We start from the raw sequence: 24,201 nt of genomic DNA, 5'->3' as shown, positions 1-24,201 counted from the left end.
CCCTGGTGGCGCAGTGGTTGAGAGTCCGCCTGCCGATGCAGGGGACACGGGTTCGTGCCCCGGTTGGGGAAGATCCCACATGCCGCGGAGCGGCTGGGCCCGTGAGCCATGGCCGCTGAGCTTGTGCGTCTGGAGCCCTGTGCTCCGCAACGGGAGAGGCCACAACAGTGAGAGGCCCGCGTACCGCAAAAAAAAAGAGAGAAATGAGAAATTATAATAAGTTTGTAGATCTCTAGGAACAAATAATTAATAGTTTAAATAATGTAGCAAAAACTAGAAGATACAATTCTTACCATAGGTATCCATGGAATATCTGAAATGTGGGAAAAACATATTTACATTCTTCAGTTCTTCCATAGTTAGATCCCTGAACTTGTACTGAATAGAGAAAAATGAACACAGAATAAGAATAAAATTATAAGCAACAGAACAATTACAAATTAACATTTAACTGAACACTTACTATGTGCTAGGCCCTGGGCTCTGAGTTTTACAAACATGAATAGTATTTGACTTCATCCTTTTAATAACGACCCTATGAAGTAGGCAGGGCTTATAACTGCTTGACTTTACAGAAGATGAAAATGAAAGCCAGAGAATCAAAATAACTTGCTGTGGTAGATAGCAAGTTAAGTAGTGAAGCCAGAGCTCAAACCCAGTGCCTGGGCCTTTAATCACTATATCAAATGCCTCTAAATACTTCCTGAAGGCTTAAGAAGTAGGGCAGGATGTAGCACCCCTCTCATCACTGTAAGATCCACCTCTCATGCCTGAATATCTCATTCACTTGAGACACCCTGAATTTCCCTACCTGGTACCGCAGCTGGGTTTCAAAGGGAAAACAGAAAGCATGCAAAGGTTTGCAGTCAGGTTGAGTGAACTGCCTCCTCATTCATCCAGATGTAGTCTCAGAAATACTACCTTGGTTGCCCTGTGGGCAAAATCATTTAACTTCTTTGCACTTATTTTCTCATTCGCAAAGAGAAATTATACCCACCTCCCGGACTAGGCATTAAATGTGCTAGGCATTAAATGAAAAAAAAAAAAGTATGTTAAGAGTCTATTACCATTCTGAAAATGAAATTGAGAAAATAATTACATTTACAATAGCATCAAAAAGAATAAAATACTTAGGAATAAATTTAACAAGATGCAAAACTTAGACTCCAAAAACTACAAAACCTTGTTGAAAGAAATTAAAATAGATCTAAATGAATAGAAAGATATCCCTTGTCGATAGATCAGAAGACTTGATATTGTAAGATGGCAATGCTCCCCAACAGATTCAACAATCGCCAATCCATATCAAAATCCCAGCTGACTTTTTTTGCTCATTTGCAAAAATTTACAAATGGACCTTAAAATTCATATGGAAATTCAAGGAATGCAGCCAAAACAATCTTAAAAAAGAATAAAAAAGGGCTTCCCTGGTGGCGTGGTGGTTAAGAATCCGCCTGGCAATGCAGGGGACACAGGTTTGAGCCCTAGTCGGGGAAGATCCCACATGCCACAGAGCAACTAAGCCCGTGCACCACAACTACTGAGCCTGCGCTCTAGAGCCCACGAGCCACAACTACTGAGCCCGCGTGCTACAACTACTGAAGGCAGCGCGCCTAGAGTCCATGCTCCGAAACAAGAGAAGCCACCGCAATGAGAAGCCCGCGCACCACAACGAAGAGTAGTCCCCGCTCGCCGCAACTAGAGGAAGCCCGAGTGCAGCAACGAAGACACAATGCAGCCAAAAACAAATTAGAAAAAAAAAAAAGAAGTCGGAGGATTCATACTATAATCAAAAAGACAGTAACAAATGTGGGAAAGGATGTGGAGAAATCAGAACCCTCATATACATACACCACTGCTGGTGGTAAAATGGTGCAGCTTCTTTGGAAGAGTTTGGCAGTTCTTCAAAAGATTAAACACAGAGTTACCATATGACCCAACACTTCCACTCTGAGGTACATACCCAAGAAAAATGAAAACATGTCCACACAAAAACTTGTCCACAATTGTTCATAGCAGCATTATTCATAACAATCAAAAAGTGAAAACAATCCAAATGCCCATCAACTGATGAATAAAGTGACATATCCATAAAATGGAATATTCAGCCATAAAAATGAATGAAGAACTGATACATACATGGATAAACCTTGAAAACATTACACTAAGTTAAAGAAAACAGACACAAAAAGCCACATATTGTATGACTTGTATATAAAGTACCCAAAATAGGCAAATCCATAGAAACAGAAAGTAGCTTATTGGTTGCCTAGGGTTGGAGGAGATTGGGAGAAAATAAAATAACTGCTAAGAGATCCTATTTCCTCTCTCTGAGTCTTAAGTTTTTCATGGGCAAAAGAGATATAGCTCTACTGCCTGCCAACTTCAGCAGGTATGTATGAAGATTTCATGATTAACATATGTAAAAGTGAGATATTAAACAAAATGTGTATACAATAGTAAGTACCGACAGGAAATAATGAATCGACAAAGCATACCTATGTTACAGAAAGGCCTCTGAAAAGAGCTGTCTACAATTCACATTAGAGCCTAGAATGGTACAGAAAATTAGAGGGAAGGAGGAAGGTCATTTTAAGATGGGAAAGAATTTGGCAAAGAAAAAGTGTATAATTAACAACTTGAGGACTGGAAACATCTCTTACTCATTTTTATTTCCCCATAGCATTTAGCACAGGGTATGGCTTCAATAAATGTAGGCTAATTGGATGGGAGTTAGCAAAGAGGCAGATTTATATGAGTAGAGTGGATATAGAAAGCAATTATGATCCAAAGGACTGAGCATCGATCACTAAGATCACTAAAACTAAGAATCGATCAGTATTAACTACAGCAGGGTAAAAATGAGTCCCAGATTCAGTGTCCCTGATTCAGTGAAAACAAAAGTGAATGAAACCATCTCAACTCCAGACACTACACAAATGTACAAAAGGCTGCATTGTTGTCACCTGGAATATACATTTATTATGAACCAAATAATTTTTGTTTTCTACTTGATGTTATAAGCTGTTTTCTACATCCTTAACATCCTGTGAGAATGTAATGATTAATGGTTGCATGGGGCTATATACCAGAATTGATCTAACTGCAAAACTGACATAAAAGTTTGTCAAAAGAGGGCAAAAGCACTCTTTGTTAGAGCTTGAAAATCCAAACATCACTACTAGTCGAATATGTGATTTGCCCTTCTGACAAAAAAGACCTATTTTATCTGTTCGAGAAAAATAAAAAGCATATCATTTTCACTATATATGAAACAGAATATCTTCTTAGTGTAATATTAAGACATATGTTCCATTACTGTTCTTATACCACCTAAGAGAAGCTTGTATAACATTCTCCAAGGAATATGCCTCAGATAATGCCATTTGCTTAAAGGGTGCAGGCAGGGAACTAAAGAGGAAAACTGGCCCATGAGATTCTAAAACTAAAGCAATTATACTATCATAAAAATCAGCTGAAAAATTGAGAAGTTACTAAAATTTTAACTTTATCCACTATACTACAGTATGTTTATTTAGTAGACTGATACTTACGAACATCAAGAGTACTCCTGTATGACATTGCTCAAATGTTGAACACCCTGAGGAATACTTTGTGGCATCATTTTGTTAAAAAAAAATTAAGCATTAAGGAATCTTACAGATCAAATCCAATCCTATTATTTCATAACTGAGCAAATCGAGGTTAAGTTACCTGTCCAAGGTAACTTGGCCAGGGGAGTGGGAAATAGGAATTAGGGAACCAGAGAAGTTTTCTAAACTTAATATTTAATACAACTAAAGAATATATATACATATAAACATATATGTATATATATATACATTTTGAAGAATAAACACTCAGGCACCAACTCACCCATGTTTGATCTAGAACAGTGCTGTCCAACAAAACTTTCTGCCATGGTGGAAAAGATCATTATGTGTTCTGTCCAATACAGTAGCCACAAGCCACATGTGGCTACTGACACTTAATATGTGGCTGGTGTGACTGAGAAACTCATTTTTAATTTTATCTAATTTTGATGGATTTAAAGAGCCACATGTGGCTAGTGGCTACCATACTGGACAGCACAGACCTTTCCAATTCCATTACATCTGTCTGGGTGCTCCCTCTCTTAACCATTCAACTGCCTACCTTAAATTGTGTGGTCACATTCCTTTGCTTTTGCCCTACATAGTTTTTATCGCATTTGTGTGCATCCCTAAACACCACACTGTTCGTTGTTGTTGCTTGTTTTAATCAAAATATAATCTTGCATATAACCTCCAATTTTTTTCACTGAATATAATGTTTCTAAGATTCACTTGTATTGTTGCATGATGTAGTTCATTCATTTTCACTGCTACATAGTGTCTTCCATTGTGTGAATGAGTACAGAACAAATTATCCTTCCTTCTGTCAATGAACATTTGGGTTGTTTCTAATTTTTAATGATGAGTAATTCTGTGAATGTCTCTTGCTTCATATATTATGAATTCTCTATGGTAACTACCATAGAGTTTAAAATTCCCATTCATCCACATCCTCCAAACCCTTTGAAATGATCTTAATTTATGACAATCTAGTGAGAGAAAATGGTGTTTTACCATGCTCTCAATTTGCTTTTCCATGGTTACTAATGGGTTGAGCAAACATTCATTTCCCTGATTCTTCTTTTGTTTTTTAAAAAATGATTATTCGTGGGCTTCCCTGGTGGCGCAGTGGTTGAGAGTCCACCTACCCATGCAGGGGACACGGGTTCGTGTCCCGGTCCGGGAAGATCCCACATGCCACGGAGTGGCTGGGCCCGTGAGCCATGGTCACTGAGCCTGCGCGTCCGTAGCCTGTGCTCCGCAACGGGAGAGGCCACAACAGTGAGAGGCCCGCGTACCACAAAAAAAAAAAAAAAAAAAAAAAGATTATTCATGTCTTTTGTCCAATTTTCTATTGGTTTTAATATTGATTTGTAGGCTAATTTATATATTCTGGATACCAATACTTCATCAATTATGCGTTACAATATTATTCTCCAAGTTTGTATTTTGCCTCTTCACTCTCTTCGTGGTGTCTTTTTATACATAAAAGTTCTTAATTTGAATGCAATCAAATTTATCACTCTTCTTTGAGTATTTTACGTCTTGTTTAAAAAAATGTTTGCATACTCTGAGTCCATGAAGATTCTTTCCTACATTTATCTCTATATGTTTTAAAGCTCGTCTTTTACACTTGAATCTTCAGTCCACGGGGAATTTTTATGTTTGGTCAGAGGTAAGGGTCCAATTTCATTTTCTCCTGTATAGATAATCATTTGTCTCTGCACTCTCCTTTCTGTAGTTATCTGCAATGCCTCTTCTGTTTTTTATCGCATTTCCAAACACATGTGAACATGGTTCTAAGCCCTCTAGTCTGTTCCACTGGTTAATTTGTCTATCCTATACCAATATCACACTAAGCCTCAATTACTAGTCTTGACATCTGGTAGAGCAAGTCCCACAACTATTCTTCTTCTGTAAAAATGTCGAGATTATTCCCGGCCTTCTGCCCTTCCAAATGATTTTAGAATCAGTCTGAAAAGTTCCCCAAATACCCTGTTAGAATTTTGATTGGAATTGCTTTGGCTCTATAGATCTATCTGGAGAGAGCTGACATCTTCACATCCACGAAGCTGGAATATTTATCTAGGTTGGAATACTTATTAGGTTTCATTTGTTTTCAATAAGATTTTTCATGTTCTCCTTACAGTTGCTTGATTTTAATGTATTGTTCACTTCACAAATTTTTCAGCAGTAAAATTATTTCTAAGTATTAAGTTATTATATTATTTGCCTACCTCGAGGGTTAAGGAACTTTGGAAATATTTGCTGGACTAACATGTTTCTAAATGGTCTCCTTAATTTACACATCCAACAGACATTTATCAAGCACCTAAGTGCCAGACTCCATGATGATAAAAAACAAAAACAAAAACCTTCCTCAACTATTCTGTTCCCACCTTTGAGAAAATTATTCTCTCTTTTGTCTTTTTCCTGCATTCCAGTTCCACCAAAATTATGAAGTTCTTTTTCTATTCTCAGCTTTAGCAATTCTTCCCCCTGGACAATACACCATGCTTCCGTCACTGAAAAACTTGAGAGTGGTTCTTTTAATTTCATGTTCTCTGAAGAGGAGACAGAAAGGGTGTAATCCTAAGGACGATGATACTTCTCTTCCTACAAGACCTACACACCTGTCACAGTAGATAAAATCATTCAAATCAAGTATATAAACAATTTCAGTCATAAGGCTTCAAAATCTCGAAGGGGTGTACAAACTGCCCCAACAAAAGAAAGACACAAGCAAACCCAACTAAAGAGAGAGCAGTTTATCTTCAGAGGAAAATGTAATCAAAAGAACCAGAAAAGTATGTGCATGTATATGTTTCATATTTAACTGCTGCCATTACATTTTGCTACTGTTTTATTCAGAATGTATCATGTCTCATGCTTCAATAAAATTTTTATCAGTTTTTTTCATAAAAAACAAAACAAAAAAAAGTCATGAACGTACGGTTTCCGCATAGCGAAGTTTTAAGAAGCATTATGAATCATATAGCTAAGAAACTGGTGAAAAATGTGGTTGCCTCAGACTGTACACTGGTGCGGAATCAGAGAGCCTGAACTAAGAGCCTGGTGTAACATAGAAACTGGCGTTAGTCATGCCCGAGAAACGCAGGTCAGACTTCCGGGTCAGCCCTCCACCTCAACCTTTCAACATTACGAGGATCTTTTCCGGGCCTTCCAACCCTGTCTTCATTCTTAAGTCTACACAGGTCTTTCATTCACTGCACGGTTACTCAGCACTCCGTCGTGCCAGGCTAGGTGATGGGAATACTACAGCACTGTCTCTGCCATCAGAGTTTACCGCCCGAGTAAGGTTTGTATGTAAATAATTACTCCAGATGTGATAATCGATATTTCTGAAAGCAAGTAAAGGAGGTAGTGATTCTGTTTCTAGGGAGTGACATCTGAGTTGAGTCCTACAAAGGATTAGCAACGCAAGTCATAAAAAAAGGGGGTGGGGTGAGGGCAGGCCATTTCTGCAGAGAGAAAGGCGTGGTTAAAGGGACTGGCGAGGGCTGGAAGCTGAGACCAAGAGAAGCTGGTGGCGTGAGAAGGTCTCACAGCGGGTGGAGGTTGGGGGATCTCCGATTTGCAGGCGAAGCCAGGGCCCCGGCCTCGGGAAGGAGAGGTCCGCGCCCTCCCTGCGGCCACTCCCCGCAGCCGGCTTCAGGCCAGCACCCCCCCCGCTCCAAGCCCCTTGACAAGCCGGGGAAACGCCTCAAGTAGGTGGCCCGGCCAGGGGTGGAAACGCCCCCAAGCCCCGGCGCCCCAGACCCTGCCCGGCGGGCTGGCCGCACCTTGCCAAGCAGTCGCCTCACACCCTCATTGTTGAACTCCATCTCCAGCCAAGACCACGAGCCGGGTTCTGAGACCCCAGCCCCGGAATCTCCTTCCGCACTGTACTGGACGGAGGCTGCCGAGGACCAAACTTCCCGAGCGGTCCAAGGCCCCGCCCCTTCCCAGACTCGAAAGTCCACCGGTGTCCAACGCCCTAGGCTCAGCGAGGCTCCGCCCAGAGTCTCACCACTGCTCCTCCGCGAACCCTGAGCGCGTTCAGAAACGCGTGAGCGCCAAGGGAACCACGACCCAGCTTGCTGGAGGGAAACTTGGGGACATCGGTGAAGACAGGAATAGGAAGGACCCGAGGAAAAGCAGTAAAGGAGGTAGAAGATATTGGCGCTGTTCTGGGAGAGAGTTTCGAGAAGGATGTGATAAATTCAGTAGAGTATCGAGAAAGATCAAGAAAAACCCCAAATTGTGGTTGGATTTAGGAAGGAAGAGGTAATGGAGCTTCAAAAGAGAAATTTCGGGGGGGCTGGAAAGGAAAACGGACGCAGGAGGAGAATTGTCAGAACTGGGAGATAAGGCAGCCGAGTGAGGGTGGTGTGCCTTTGGCGGGGCAGGGCAGAGCATAACAGCGTTGGTGGCCGAGAGAGGAAAAAGTCAGGTAACAGAGTTTGAAGACAAAAAAAGGTAGATTGGTGGTTAAGGTCATCTGGAGAAGTAAGACGAAGAGATGCAATTTGTGGGCCTTGTTTGATTTCCTTGAATGAGTTACTTAGCTGCTTTGCATCCCTGGTTTGAGCCAGTGGGCCTAAAAAGTCCTGGGAGCTGGCTATTGTAACTGTCAAGAGGTTGGGTGGGCAAGAAGGTGATTGTATTTATAGGAAGAGCCAAAGGTAGGAATGCTGTGATTCTACTGGGAGAAGAAAGGGAAAGACTGGAAGGAGCACTTATTTATTCAACAAACTTTTGTTGAGCATTGGCTACTTGCTAGATATTGTCGGGGAGGAAGAAATTCTCCTCTATTCTTCTAGCTTCCTCTGGCTGGTCTAAGAAGTAAACTGACACCAGACAGAATAATAGGAGAAAATCAAACAAAAGTTAATAGCATGTATACCTGGGAGAGACCCAGGAGAACTGAGTGACTCGCCTTAATGGCTGAAGTCCTCACCCTAAATACCATCTTCGGCTATGGCAAAAGAGGATGTTGGGGGTTGTGGTTTGAGACTTCAAAGGGGAGAAAGGCAGTTCACATGGAGAAAGTAAATACTTGGTAAACAAATGTTTGCTGGCCCTTGCAGAGACTAGGAGACTCTGATTTCTAGGCTCTGCTGAGTTCCCGCCACCACACCTAGCCCATATTCTTTGCAGATATCTCTGGTGACACCTTATTTAGGGGAACGGGCCTTCTCTCTAAATCCTTTTAGGCAGTTAGGGGGAAGTCTTTGGGGCCTTAAAAATGGGCATCCTAAGTTGACCCTCCTGCCAAAGAGGCACATTTTAGGATGGCAAATTTTGCTCCCCTGCAATATTTTTCTAGGTCTGAGGATACTGCAGTAAACAAAATAGACAAAAGTATCAGCAGTCCTAAGGTTGTCATTCTTTTATTAGTAGGAGGAGAGCAAACAATAAAAATAGTAAGTAAATTAGACCGTATGTAAGAACTGATTAAGTGTTGTGAGGAATAATTTTTAAAAGGCAGGGTAAGGAAGTGAGGGTAGGTCTCCCTGAGAGGTGAGAAAGTAAGCATTCCATATTAGAGGGCATCCAGAGCCCTAAGACAGACGTGTGCTTGGGGAGAGTCAAAACCGCGGGGAGGCCAGTGTGGCTGGAGTCCAAAGAAGAGGTGAGGAAGCAGAAGTAGGCTACTTCAGAGAAATAAGGGGGAGCCACAGATGGTTTAGGACAGTGATTCTTCCTGTGTGGTCCCCAGACCTGCAGCCTCAGCATCACCTGGAACTTGTTAGAAATATGGATTCTAAGGCCTCACCCCAGACTTAGCAGAATCAGAAACTGGGGATCAGGTCAAGCAATCTGTTTTAACAAGCCTGGGTGATTCTAACCACTATAAGAACTTTGTGGACAACTGTGACTCTGGCTTGTCAATGCCCTCCCACCAGAGACCATCAGGAACACACCCATACTTAAACAAGTTGGGTTAATTCCTCCTTCCCGTGAGGGAGCAGATACTGTGGAGAACCACTGGGACAGCTGACTAAGAGTGTGGAAAGAACCTATTATAGGATTTGGGCTCTGGGTGATTTGGGAGAGGGCTTAAGGAATCAAAGCTTTACTTTGGATTGGGTGCTGTCAGAAGGCAGGGACAATTCTATGATTGGGTATCTCAATATATATTATCTCTCAGATGGGTAAACTAGAGCAAGGTTAAGGCTGTAATTGGTAGAGAACCAGTAATCGCATTAGCAGAGAGAAGATGATGTTTGGGTATTTCCTGGGTTGCACAGTGACCTTGTTTTTGTCTCTGCTTAGAAGAAATTATGACGAGGCCTTGTTTGGTCTCATTTTATCATGGTCTGAGAGACCCTGTCTGACGTCAGTGTTCTGAGATTGTTTATATCCAACAGGAGACAACAGGAGCCTGGCTGTGAGGGCCAGGTCAGCTTGTAGCAACACTGAGACCTAGCTAGGTCAGTCCAGTTCCCAGATGTCAGGAGCCGCTTTTTTCTTTCTTAGGCTTTTGCTCTGAGAGAGTGGAAGCCACTGGAGGGTTTTGAACAGAGGAGTGACACGATCTGACTGAGTTGAAAAAGAATAAGTCTGACAGATGAGTTGTGAAGAGACTTGGGGTGGCAGGGGGTGGGGAGTGGAGAGTGGAAGCCGGGAGACAAGGTAGGAGGTGAGATGGTTGAAGGATAAGAGGCTTGTTAAAAGCACCTCAGCCAGATCTAACACACCTCAGAAACTTTGAAACTTCCAGAGATTCTAAGATTTAACAGGTCCTATCAGAAATCCATTAATCAAGGAAAAGCTATCAAGTTAGAAGTAAGGCCTGAACAAGGTTCTTCCATCTTTTATGAAAGAACCTTTTATGGAAGAGGCCTTCCATCCAAACCACCAATTCTCTTCTGGTTTAATAACTATGGCTGAATTATAGGCACTGGGAACACTCTACGCCTGTTTGTGTGTGTGTGTGTGTGCGCACGCATGCACACACACGCATGTGTGTAGCTATCAATTCCCATGTGGAAGGTACATTGCTAAGAGTTTTATACGCTTCATTGCAGTTAATCTTCACAAAACCCTAGATGGAATTATTATCAATTATTATCTCACTTTTACTGTTGAGCCAACTGAGGTTTAGTGAAGTATTTCCTATTTCCTTGTTTCTGAGATCCTGTTGAATAAGAGATGTATTACTGACAATGTTCTGGGGAGAAAAGGTTACAAAATTAAATATACATACCAGTTTTATCCCCACTTTTGGGAATTTGTCTTAGAGAAATAAAAGTACCCAGGATGTATGTATTATACAAAGATGTTAATTATATTAAAAGAGAAAAAAAGTCCCCAGGCTAAGAAATGGGAATAGTGTATATTCTGCTCCTTTGTTTATAGTTTGAGAAAAAACACAAGAATGGCTTTTCTTTGTCCTCTGCTTCTGATCTCTGTTTACACTCTTTGCTTTCATAGTTATGGGTCCTATCAGACACATTGTTTAGGGATAAAACCTTGGTATTCTGAATATCAGACAAATGTATCCTTATCACTTACTTCTTTAAAAAAAGTTTTAATTGTAAAATACACATAATGTACAATTTACCATCTTTTTATTTTTTTTTTCTTTTTTTTTTTTTTGGCTGTGTTGGGTCTTTGTTCTGTGCGCGGGCTTTCTCTAGTTGCAGTGAGTGGTGCGTGGGCTTCTCATTGTCGTGGCTTCTCTTGTTGCAGAGCACGGGCTCGAGAGCGCAGGCTCAGTAGTTGTGGCACACGGGCTTCGTTGCTCCACGGCATGTGGGAATCTTCCCGGGCCAGGGATTGAACCCGTGTCTCCTGCATTGGCAGGCAGATTCTTAACCACTGCGCCACCAGGGAAGCCCCAATTTACCATCTTAACCATTTTTAAGTATACAGTTCAGTGGTATTAATTACATTCGTAATGTTTTACAGCCATCACTACCGTCTGTCCCCATAACTCTTTTCATCTTGTAAAACAAACTCTGTACCCTTTAAACAATAACTTCCCATTCTTCCCTCCCTCCAGCCCCTGGCAAGCACCATTCTGCTTTCTGCCTTTGTGATTTTGACTACTCTAAGTATGTCACCAGTGGAGTAGAGAGTCCAGAAACAGACCCTCACATATATGGTCAATTATTTTTGACAAAAGTGCCAAGACCATTCAGTGGGAAAAGGACAGTCTTCTCAACAAATGGTGTTGGGAAAACTGAATATCCATATGCAAAAATGCAGTTAGATCCTTATCTAATACCATATACAAATTTTAACTCAAAATGGATCAAAGACCTAAATGTAAGCCCTAAAACAATAAAACTCTTAGAAAAAAATGTAGGACAAAAGCGTTATGACATTGGATTTGGCAGTGATTTCTTGGATATGACACCTAAGACATAGGAAACAAAAGAAAAAAATAGACAGATTGGACCTCATGAAAATTTAGAAATTTTGTCCATCAGAAGACAGTATTGAGAATTCCCTGGCGGTCCAGTGGTTGGGACTCAGTGCTTTCACCGCCATGGCCCAGGTTCAATCCCTGATTGGAAAACTAAGGTCCCACAGGCTATGTGCAGCGTGGCCAAAAAAAAAAAAACAAACCAAAAAAACAAGACAGTATCATTTACTCTTTAGATGTGTGGAGCTTATATTGTTATTCATTGACTGACAGCATATGCTGCATCTCAGGCCATCCTTCCACAAATGTCCTTTGACCTTGTGAAATGAAACTGCAATCTTTCTTTTCTCAAACTAGTTCTTTTTTCTAAGGATTTTATATCGCCTCTCAATTTTCATGCTCTGTCTGAACTGGCATACTTTTTTTTGGTCATTTTGCTGCTTCTCTGGTTAAGTAAAAAAATGGCAACATGCAAGAGAAATGTGTCCAAGAAATTTTGTTTATGACAATCACAGCATTGTTTATGGTGATAAAAAGTTGGGGAAAAAAATCTAAATGCACATTGTGCCTGTTACTAATTTATTACCTTTCAGTTCCAATTACACCATTTATTGCTTGCTCTGCTGTTGTGGAGCTGGACCTTTTAAGCATTTCTCCCTTGCTAGTGGGCACAATATTAAGTTTTGTCAATAGAGGGCCTGGGGGTGATACTGCAGGAGTAAGAGACTTCCTCCTTCCAGTGTGCTTTTGTTCTTGGTCCTACCGTGTGGCTGCCAGTGGCACGAGTCGGGATATCCAGTAGTGCTCACCTCTGTCGAGTTTCAGTGGCCCTTCTGTACGGTGCTTTCCATTGAGTTTCAGTGGCGCTCCTGCTACTCAATGAGTTCTACCACCCCCAACAAGGTGGCTTCCCAGTACATTCTACTGGCGTATCCCCAGAGGGTAGATTCTCAGCAATGATCAGTAAGCTTGACAGACGCCCCCCCATGGAGACTTCCCAGCAGATTCCACCAGCATCTCAGAGGGTGGCGCCCTACGTACCAGGTTCAGCCTACAGCAGCTCATTGGATTTCCCTACCATCCAGTTGGTCATGACCACCACTTGTCCAAGTTTTGGATCTCAACCCTGTAAGGGCAGAGACTCTTTCAAGTTTATTCCTTCCTTGGATGCTTTGCCTCAGTTCTAGTGGTGGTGGCTGCTCCCTATATATTGCTATTCCTGTGACACGTAGAGCTTTCTACCTCTTCCATTAATCTCCTGTTCCTAGTTAATAATTCTTTTTATCTAACTTTCTCTGTTCAAATTATTGTGTAGTTTCTATCTCCTGACTAGATCTTGACTGATATATCCATTATTAGGAGAAAGATGAGGAAATTCCCTGGCGGTCCAGTGGTTAGGACTCGGCGCCTTCACTGCTGGGGCCTGGGATCAATCCCTGGTCGGGAAACTAAGATCCCACAAGCCATGTGGCTCGGCCAGTAAAAGAGAGAGAGAGAAAGAAGAAATACACGTGGAATATTATACAGGAATTAAAAAAATAAGTTAGACTTCTGCTTCTGTCTATGAAGAATCAACTGCTACAGGAGTTGTCTTCTCTCCATAAACTAATAGAAAATTGCATAAAATATATGAAATAATTATTTTCAGATCTTGCACAAGGGCCAGCACCAGACTGTGAACTTTGAAAGAAAGGAAACAAAAGAGATGAGCTTTAAAAGCCCCTGCCTACTGCCCAGAGGCAGTTTTCAGACTGCAGCACAGAGAGGGGTTACCCAAACAAAGCTGAATTGAAAAGAAAGATAGTGGCCTACAAAGGAGGCCAAAGTGCCAGGAATTTGCAGGATGGAGTACTGAAAAGAGGCAATTCCACAGAGAAAGAACTCTGGACATCTCCACAGGGACCCTTGTGAGTCTTTAGCTGAGTTCTGTCTGTGGACACATGGGGTAAAATTCCATGAGGCCGGGAAAAGAACCACCCAGAAACAGTAGGCCAAACATTTCTTGGAGCTCCCAGAAGGGCTGGGAGTTGTGGGAAATTCCACAGATCGGAAAGACCTAATACCATTGGCATCAGAGAGAGCGCTTAAAAGGGTCATAGCTCAGTAGTGGGGATGATTATCTCTAGAGTAAGGGCTGCTCCTGGCCCACCATAACAAAGCTTAAAACTTACCTCAGAACACTCAAACTGATTGCAGGTAACTTAACTGCATCCCAGAAGAAAACCCAACACTATCAAAAAGAATACAACAGGGCTTCCCTGCAGTGGTTAAGAATCCACCTACCAATGCAGGGAACATGGGTTTGAGCCCTGGTCCGGGAAGATCCCACATGCCGCGGAGCATCTAAGCCCGTGTGCCACAACTACTGAGCCTGCACTCTAGAGCCCGCGAACCACAGCTACTGAGCCCGCGTGCCACAACTACTGAAGCCCGTGTGCCTAGAGCCCATGCTCTGCAACAAGAGGAGCCACCACAATGAGAAGCCCACGCACTGCTACGAAGAGTAGGCCCCACTTGCCACAACTAGAGAAAGCCTGTGTGCAGCAACAAAGACCCAACGCTACCATAAATTAATTAATTAATTAATTTAAAAAAATACAACAAAATCCAGCCCTCAACACTGTAAAATTCACCATGTTGAACATCCAACCACAAGTTACCAGGCATTCAAAGAAACAGGAAAATATCACCCACAACAAAGAGAAAAATCAACCATTGAAACAGCCCCAGAAATGATAGAGATGATAGAGTTGCAGACAGCTTCCTTAAAATTGTTATTATCAATCTCATAAATATACTCAAGGATGTAAAGGAAAACATGAACACCATGTGGAGAAAAATGAAAGGTAGAATTAAAGAAAAAGAAATTGAGCTTCTAGAGATGAAAAATACAAAATCAAATTAAAAATACACTGTATAGGATTAACAGAAGTTTCGAAGATTAGGGGGAAAGATGAGTGAACTTGAAAAAGACAGCAGTGGAAACTATCCAGAATGAAACACAAAGAGAAGAAAAATGAACAGAGTACCAGCAAGCTGTGGGACAGAATCACACTGGTTGTTGGTCTAATACACAAGTAGTGGAGGTCACAGAAGGGGAAAGGCGGGGACAGAAAAAAATGTTTGAAGGAACAGTAGCCAAATATTTTTCCAATTTGATGAAAACCATAAGCCCACAGATTCAAGAAGTTCACCAAATCCCTGGTAGAAGAAACATGCAGAAAGTTACACAAAGCAACCTGAAAATAAAATTGCTGAAAATTAGTGATAGAGAAATTTTTAAACAGGCACTTTTCCTTTTTATTTTTTTTAACATCTTTATTGGAGTATAATTGCTTTACAATGTTGTGTTAGTTTCTGCTGATGCACTTTGTTATACATACATCCCCATATCCCCTCCCTCTTGGGTCTCTCTCCCACCCTCTCTATCCCACCCCATAGGTGGTCACAAAGCACCGAGCTGATCTCCCCGTGCTATGCGGCTGCTTCCCACTAGTTATCTGTTTTGCATTTGGTAGTGTATATATGTCCATGCCACTCTCTCACTTCGTCCCAGCTTACCCTTCCTCCTCCCCGTATCCTCAAGTCCATTCTCTATGTCTGTGTCTTTATTCCTATCCTTACCCTAGGTTCATCAGAACCGTTTTTTAGATTCCATATATATGCATTAGCATATAGTACTTGTTTTTCTCTTTCTGACTTACTTCACTCTGTATGACAGACTCTAGGTCCATCCACCTCATTACAAATAGCTCAATTTCGTTTCTTTTTATGGCTGAGTAATATTCTATTGTATATATGTGCCACATCTTCTTTATCCATTCATCTGTCGATGGACACTTAGGTTGCTTCCATGTCCTGGGCATTGTAAATAGTGCTGCAGTGAACATTGTGGTACATGACTCTTTTTGAATTATGGTTTTCTCAGGGTATATGCCCAGTAGTGGGAGTGCTGGGTCATATGGTAGTTCTATTTTTAGTTTTTTAAGGAACCTCCATACCGTTCTCCATAGTGGCTGTATCAATTTACATTCCCACCAACAGTGCAAGAGGGTTCCCTTTTCTCCACACCCTCTCCAGCATTTATTCTTTGTGGATTTTTGATGATGGCCATCTGACCGGTGTGAGGTGATACCTCATTGCAGTTTTTTTGTTTTGTTTTTTTTTTTCCGGTACGTGGGCCTCTCACTGCTGTGGCCTCTCCCGTTGCGGAGCACAGGCTCCAGATGCGCAGGCTCAGCAGCCGTGGCTCATGGGCCCAGCTGCTCCGCGGCATGTGGGATCTTCCTGGACGGGGGCACGAATCTGTGTCCCCTGCATCGTCAGGCAGACTCTCAACCACTGCGCCACCAGGGAAGCCCCTCATTGCAGTTTTGATTTGTATTTCTCTAATGATCAGTGATGTTGAGCATCCTTTCATGTGTTTGTTGGCAATCTGTATATATTCTTTGGAGAAATGTCTATTTCGGTCTTCTGCCCATTTTTGGATTGGGTTGTTTGTTTTTTTTGATATTGAGCTGCATGAGCTGCTTGTAAATTTTGGAGATTAATCCTTTGTCAGTTGCTTCGTTTGCAAATATTTTCTCCCATTCTGAGGGTTGTCTTTTGGTCTTGTTTATGGTTTCCTTTGCTGTGCAAAAGCTTTGAAGTTTCATTAGGTCCCATTTGTTTGTGTTTTTATTTGCATTTCTCTAGGAGGTGGGTCAAAAAGGATCTTGCTGTGATTTATGTCATAGAGTGTTCTGCCTATGTTTTCCTCTAAGAGTTTGATAGTGTCTGGCCTTACATTTAGGTCTTTAATCCACTTTGAGTTTATTTTTGTATATGGTGTAGGAAGTGTTCTAATTTCATTCTTTTACAGGTAGCTGTCCAGTTTTCCCAGCACCACTTTTTGAATAGGCTGTCTTTTCTCCACTGTATATTCTTCCCTCCTTTATCAAAGATAAGGTGACCATATGTGTGTGGGTTTATCTCTGGGCTTTCTATCCTGTTCCACTGATCTATATTTCTGTTTTTGTTCCAGTACCATACTGTCTTGATTACTGTAGCTTTGTAGTATAATCTGAAGTCAGGGAGCCTGATTCCTCCAGCTCCGTTTTTCTTTCTCAAGATTGCTTTGGCTATTCGGGGTCTTTTGTAAACAGACACTTTTCATATGATCCAGCAATCCTCCTCCTGGGATTTACCCTAAAAAATTAAAACTTATATTCCCTTAAAAAGCTGTACACAAATATTTATAACATCTCTATTCAAAAAACAAAATCTCTATTCAAAATAGCCCCAAACTAGAAACAACCCTAATGCTCTTTGACAGGTAAATTGATAAACCGATACATCCATACAATGGAATAATATTCCATAAAAAAGAACTAACTCTCGTACAACATGAATGAATCTCAAAAGCCTTAATGCTAAGTGAAAGAAGCCAGTGGAAAAAGGTTATGATTCCATTTATATGAAGTTCTAGAAAATGCAAAGCAGATCAGTGGTCGCCAGGGGCCAAGGGATTTAGGGGGAAGGGATTGACTGCAAAGGCGTACGGGGAGCTTTTTGAGATGACCACAATTTTTTCTACCCTGATTGTGGTGGTAGTTACAAGATTGACACATTTTTAAAAACATATCAACTATACACTAAAAATGAGTGTGCTTTATCATATGGATTTGTACCTCAATAAAGCTTATTATTAGAAACAAAAACGGAATGTGTTTAGATTTTTTATCAGTTAACCCAGGAGGATGTCCATGATGTATTGTTATAGGAGAAAAGCAAGTTACATAGTAAGCATATGTAGTGTGATCACCTTAAATAAAACAACACTGTAAAAACCCCTCTGTATCCCTCTATATGTGTAGTGATATTTGCAAGCTTGTAGAGAAGTCTTTGGCAGAAGAACACACGCTAAGCTGGTAACACTGGTTACATCATGTGGCTAAGAAAGAGGGGGAGAGTATTACGTTTTTCTTTATACATCTTTGGATAGTTTCATGTTTTACAATGATTTATCATGAAAGTAAAGGGAATATGAAAATAATAGGGAGATGTGTATGTAGGAGGAACTTTGGTGGAGGGAGAGGTCCACTGTACCAGTGCAGGGAGGTCAAAGGGATCAAGATGAGATCATTAAATGTGACAAAAAGGAGATCTTTGGTAACCTCTGAGAGAGCATCTAAGTAGTGAGGTGGGGGCAGAAGTCAGGACGTGATGCATGGAAGAAAAGTGTGGACTGGAAAGAAAGGCTTTGAGTATGGGCCACGTGTTTAGGAAGTTTGGTCGTAAAAGGCAGTTAAGAAACAGGACAGTTAAGAAGGGAGCCACAGCAACAGTTGGAGGTTTTTGTGAGTAGAGGACAAGGATACTTGTGGCTTCTTGAAGGCCAAGAAAAGAGAACCAGGACCTCCCTGGTGGCTCAGTGGTTAAGAATCCACCTGCCAATGCAGGAGACATGGGTTCGAGCCCTGGTCCGGGAAGATCCCACATGCCGCGGAGCAACTAAGCCCATGTGCCACAGCTACTGAGCCTGCGCTCTAGAGCCCGCGAGCCACAACTACTGAAGTCCGCATGCCTAGAACCCGTTCTCCGCAACAAGAGAAGCCACTGCAATGAGAAGCTTGCGCACCGCAACAAAGAGTAGGCCCTGCTCGCTGCAACTAGAGAAAGCCTGAGCGCAGCAATGAAGACCCAACGCAGCCAAAAATATAATAATAATAAATAAATAAATTTATTTAAAAATAATAAAAGAAAAGAAAACAGAACCAGTGGACAGGAGCTGACCAAAGGAACTGAAGAATGGTATAAAATGGTGGTGAGAGAGCCCTTGAGATGGGAGGGGAGGGATTGCAAGGACAGAAATAAAGAGTTCTCATTTCCCTAGAATTCAGTTTTGTTTCATTCACAGCTGTCACAGACCTAGGAACACACCTTTCCCAATCCCTGTCTCTAGTCTAAAGAGCCCAACTTCCTAACAGGCAACTGGGTCCTGATCTGGAGCATCACCTGTGTGACCTAGTGCAGGTCACTCAAGCTCTGTAAACCTCAGTTTTCTCATTAGTAAAATGGGATAAATAATAGTACCTACCTCATATTGTTGTTGTGAGATAACGCATTCAAAGAGCTTAGTTTGCTGCTCAACTGCTGGTCTGGGGGCAGTCTCTCTGACCTGTTGTGGCCTGGGCCATATAATCAGTGATGTCACAACGCCCTACTAGACTCCACCTTCTCTGCTAGGGAGTTGCAGATCCTTTGGAGCTAAGGACTGGAACTGACACGCGAGACCTCTACCAACTGAGGGTTTCATGAGCATACTACTTTGTCAAGATCTTGGTGAATAGTCTTGCTGTGCAATCGTGTCTTAGAAATTGTTTTACTTATTATCATGATCGTGCTTGGCTGGATGCTTTTTGTTGGATTTGCATGTTACATGGGCACATTTCCAGAGTTCGTGGTAAGTAGTGACCTTGCCTAATTAAGTGACCTTAATCCCTCGTAGTCAGTCCTGGCTCTGGCTAACCCTCCCAGATGGGGTTTCTGACCAAACAGGAAAGATAGTTGGGGTCTCACCACTAATAAGAGGTCAGGATGTGAACTAACTTTGTTCCCCAGGCTACTTCCCATCCCACTGGGACATCTTTAAGCCTTTCCCCCTCCACTTGGGTACTTAACATCACTTATTTCAAAGCACTATGGAATTTATAAGGGGTCTGGTGGAGAGAGTGCCTGACTTCTGGATTTCAGGACAAGTGGATCAGTGATTGCTGGGAGGAAAGGGAATGTGGACATTGGTGGGACCTTTTCAGCAGCCCTTCCAGTCACATACAGAAGCAGTCACCTACTGTGCCAACGAGTAGGGCCAGCTCTGCCTTTGAGTTTCTTTCTTCCTCAGCCTCCCTCTGAAGTGGAAAGAGAGGTAGGCTGTTCAGGAGAGCAAGACACACCTGAGGAGCAGGACTTTGGATGAAGATCTGCAGCTGTGAGTGGACGTGACTGTTGGGCTGGATTCTTCCCTTTCAAGAGAACTCGGTGGCACCCTGAAATCTCAATGGAAAGTTTACATTCCTCTGGAAAATAAAATAGACTGAGGAAGGGGAAAGAATTTGGGGAGTACTGCTGAGGACAGCAAGCCCTGGTTCAAAGATTTGTCAATAACCATACCTCATCGGTATTCTTTTCAAAGACTGTTCCATCTATTTTGTCCATGCAAACTCTGTAATAAATTAGACCAGCATTTTTAATGCCCTCTTTGGCAGACTCTGAAACTGGAGTTAGTGTAAATTCGAGTTCAAGTCCTAACCTTGCAACTTCCTAGCCATGTGACCTTGAGAAAATTTAATCTCTCTGAACCTCAAGTTTCTTCATCTGAATGATGGAGATGTTCCAGTATCTTTCTGTTTTTGTTAGGATTACATCTGGGAATTCATGTAAAGCATTTATTGCAAAGCTTGACAATTAGCATTTAGTAAATGCTAACTTAACAACTAGGCAAAATAATGAACCAGTCAACAAAGAGTTACTGGTGACTTACCTAGGGCCACACAAACCAACCCATTTGTGAAGCTGGGGTGCAAGCATAGATCTCAGGACTTAATACCTCTCCCACTCGTTCCACTAGACCAGCCTGCCGATAGGAAACATTAGTAGCCGTGTCCTTTTAGCAAACCATTTCCTGGGTTTCTCAAATCCCACCCCGTGTCATTCAGACCAGTTTTTTCAAAGATGTTCCCATTGTTAAACTTAACTCTAAGAGTCTTAGTAATATTTAGTAATATGCCGATAACAGGAGCAGGTTTTCTGGGACTCCAGAAGGCATGGGTATCTATCAAGTCCCAGACCCAGGTATACTAGGAGCAAGGCATGATGGTGGTTTTTTTTTTTTTTTTTTGCGGTACGTGGGCCTCTCACTGTTGTGGCCTCTCCCGTTGCGGAGCACAGGCTCCGGATGCGCAGGCTCAGCGGCCATGGCTCACAGGCCCAGCCGCTCCGCGGCATGTGGGATCTTCCCAGACCGGGGCACAAACCCGTGTCCCCTGCATCGGCAGGCGGATTCTCAACCACTGCGCCACCAGGGAAGCCCGATGGTGGTTCTTTTGTTTGTGTGTTTTCTCAATCTGCCCCAGAATTTCTATGAGAGTATTGGCCCAACAGTCAGACCTGTGTCGGGTGGATGGGGATGCAGATGGAGGCAATGGGCACTTGTTCAGATTGAGCCACTGCCACAGTGTGATCCTGACCAAACCACTGAAACTATTCTGTGCCTCAGTTTCTCCAGCTATGAAATGGGCATAATAGCCCATCTTCCTTCTCTTCCCTTCTCAGGCAAGTTGATAGGAGGCTTCCCCTGCATGATGAGGGTTTAACTGTGCCATTTTGCAAAGTGCAAGATTTTTCTTCTTTGAATAGCCTAACAGTAGTATTTAAGTAATTGCTTATAGCATACGTAGCCAGTCACTCCTCCCAGTTAATCCAGGGTGTGTTTTATTTGGCTTTGTTCACAGCAATGTTTTTTTTTTTTTTTGCATCTGATTGCATAAAGCAAGTAGTCAAACTTTTGGCAGGTGATGAGTTAATAAAGATAAGATATCAGCTAGATCCTAACCACACAGAGTCACTAAAGAATGGGGCCTTCCTGCTAAGGGCTCTTTAGCCTCTACACACCTGGCATCCTGGCCAACCGTCCCATAGCTACTCACTCTGATCCCCAAGGTCACAGGAGCGGATGTCACAATTGGTGTCTGAGCTCTGACCACCAAGTAGCCATGGCGAGCCACTTCAGGTCAGACTAGACCACGAAGCTCCTCAGCCCGGAGCTATCATGCTGGACCATCCATCATCTGGTCATGAATGAAGACAGCCCAGTTTCCAGGACTCAGGGAATAGAACACCACACCTTTTAGAACCAGCTGTTTCCCCCTGTACACACCACCAGCTAAGCAAGAAGCCCCACAATGATCGTTGTCTTATGGATGCTTCTCATTGCAGGAACAATGTGGAAGGGATATAAGTATCCCCCAGGAGGGGTAAGTGTGCCTTCAACTGTGTTCTCTCTTCCTACTTTGAACTGTATTCCCCGAGATAAATGATCTAAGCATCAAAATCCAACTTTAGAAACAAATACTCTCTTCTTTATTAAAAAAGTTACTGTAGCATACCTACTTCTATTGTTACTCGCTATCTACTTAGAGTTGAGAGAGTTCCCTCTTTCATGTGATCTTTTATACCTCTTTTCCTAAGAGTCTACTTTTTTAAAGTTCTTCAGTGTCTTTCAAAAAAACTGGAGGTATAAAGATATTTCAGGCCCACACTCAAAGCTGTCTGACAGTGCTGACCTAGTCTCATGCTCACGGGACACTTTATATGTTCAGCCTTCTATACCACTTAGCCCACACCAGCAACCCACACTTAACTGTCCCTCATCAGGTAAACACTGGTCTGTAAAACGGTTCTGGTGGCAGATGTCTCTTTCCTTTCTCCTCCTGTTAGACCTTGGATATTCATCTTTTCTTTGCCTCTTGTCAGCTCCCACACTGCTAAGCCCCTGTGGCAACTGGGATCGGAGGCATTAGGTGAGAGAGAATTGGACACAGCTACCCCTGCCTGCCCTTGAGGGCAACTATCTCAGCCCCACACCCTAGCAAGCACTAGGCAAGACCCACCTGACATACTTTTTCCCCCCCCAGACCCCGGTGGAAATAAGCAAAGATGATCCTGGTGAAGTAATGCAGCTCTGAAGCTTTCCTGACCAGCTGTTCCTGTTGGTTTCACATAAAGTAATTGCATACCATTTTGTCACATTTTATGTAACAAGTTACCACACTTTTAAAGATGAAGACTTGGTATTCTGTTAGCTCAAAACAGGGAGATGGGGCTTCCCTGGTGGCGCAGTGGTTGAGCATCCGTCTGCCGATGCAGGGGACACGGGTTCGTGCCCCAGTCTGGGAAGATCCCACATGCCGCGGAGCGGCTGGGCCCGTGAGCCATGGCCGCTGAGCCTGCGCGTCCGGAGCCTGTGCTCCGCAGCGGGAGAGGCCACAGCAGTGAGAGGCCCGTGTACCGCAGAAAAAAAAACGGAGATGGAGGGTCAGGAGGTTGTTGGGTGGATGGGAGTGATTGGGTCCCCTCTGCTTCATAGTCTGTAAGAGTGGCATTAAGACTAAGATACCTACTTCAATTTGTCCCCTATTCTGTACCCTTGAACATAGAAATCCTCTAGAGCTCTTTAGACCTATTTCCCACATAATACCTTTCTCCTGGGGTCCAAGGTCCAGGGTCCAGGCAGGGGTGAAAAATGTAAATGTTACAGAAAGGGTTAGAGATTGCAGCAACTTTAAGCCTATTCTCTGGGGGTATTTCTCTGTGGCCTTTTCACAGCTATCATTAAGCCCAAAGCTTACACCATGTGGGGAAAGGGCATTTTCATATTGGGTGCTAGATACTAAACTATACAGTATTTGAATCCTTATAGTAACCTCAGCCTCATTTTACAAAATGGCAAAAATGAAGTCGAGAGGCTTAAGTACCTTACCAACCCACACAGTTCTCAGTAGCAGAGTCAAAATTAAGGTCCAGGTCTTCTCTTTGGTATGCTTTTACATGCCAAGGAAAGGAGCCAAGCAAGAGAGGCTGGGTTATCCAAGATCTTGACTACCTCTTGGTTCAAAAGTCTTCCTCACCTGAATAAACGAGAAGTTGCCTTTTCTTTTAGCAGTGACCGCTGCTGATCCAGGCAGCATGTGTAGAAACAAAAGCTAACTTCCCAGTCCTCATGATGATGCAGTTTGAGTTCATGAGACCAAGAATGAGAACCTAAGTGTAAGAACCATGCAATTAATCTGGGTGTCTGAGCCCTAGGATATTCCTAATAAGCCCTCTAAAAGTGGTTTGAGCTTTCTGACCCTAAAAGAAAGAAAGAAAGAAAACCTAACAGGAGCAAATACTTTTAAAATAAATTATATGGAACTGCTCCCATTCTGTGGTTGCTTTGGGATGACCAATGGTTTCATTGTTCAAAAGTACACACTTACCAACAAAGTAGATCTTTGGTTACACAGACAGCATATTGTTGATGACTATTTGGTATTTGTTTGCTAAAGTATTTTTAAGTGCCTGTATGCACTGTATGGATTACTTTTTTTAATAGAAAAAGTGAATTCAAAATTCATAAGCAAAAATTTATAATTTCTAAATCTAGGATACTAGCATCTTTTATGATACTTGTATGACCTAGACTCAACACAT

At 42.4% G+C, this 24,201-nt stretch overlaps 2 protein-coding genes across 4 annotated transcripts in view; one reads left to right on the top strand and one right to left on the bottom strand.

Moving 5' to 3' along the window:
• Positions 1–7,506, bottom strand: part of UEVLD (UEV and lactate/malate dehyrogenase domains) — a 47,635-nt gene extending 40,129 nt beyond the window's left edge. For all 3 annotated transcript variants that reach the window (XM_081241282.1, XM_081241284.1, XM_081241283.1), the window contains exons 1-2: positions 7,397–7,506; positions 294–378 (exon numbers count right to left, since the gene is read on the bottom strand). In XM_081241282.1, coding sequence (XP_081097408.1) covers positions 294–378; positions 7,397–7,438 — 127 coding nt within the window. In that variant the 5' untranslated portion in view covers positions 7,439–7,506. The remainder of the gene's footprint in view (positions 1–293; positions 379–7,396) is intronic.
• Positions 7,507–19,202: 11,696 nt separating this feature from the next.
• Positions 19,203–20,200, top strand: MISFA (mitochondrial sheath formation associated). The gene is given in 4 exon segments (XM_081239958.1): positions 19,203–19,414; positions 19,853–19,857; positions 19,859–19,877; positions 19,881–20,200. Coding segments are annotated over 4 exon segments (156 nt in total). The 5' UTR covers positions 19,203–19,345; the 3' UTR covers positions 19,944–20,200.
• Positions 20,201–24,201: the final 4,001 nt, after the last annotated feature.

This window comes from Mesoplodon bidens, assembly GCF_964165515.1.
Source record: "Mesoplodon bidens genome assembly, chromosome: 7".
Classification (NCBI taxonomy): domain Eukaryota; kingdom Metazoa; phylum Chordata; class Mammalia; order Artiodactyla; family Ziphiidae; genus Mesoplodon; species Mesoplodon bidens.
The sequence above is the reverse complement of the archived record's forward strand: the minus strand, read 5'-3'. Positions and strand labels throughout refer to the sequence as shown.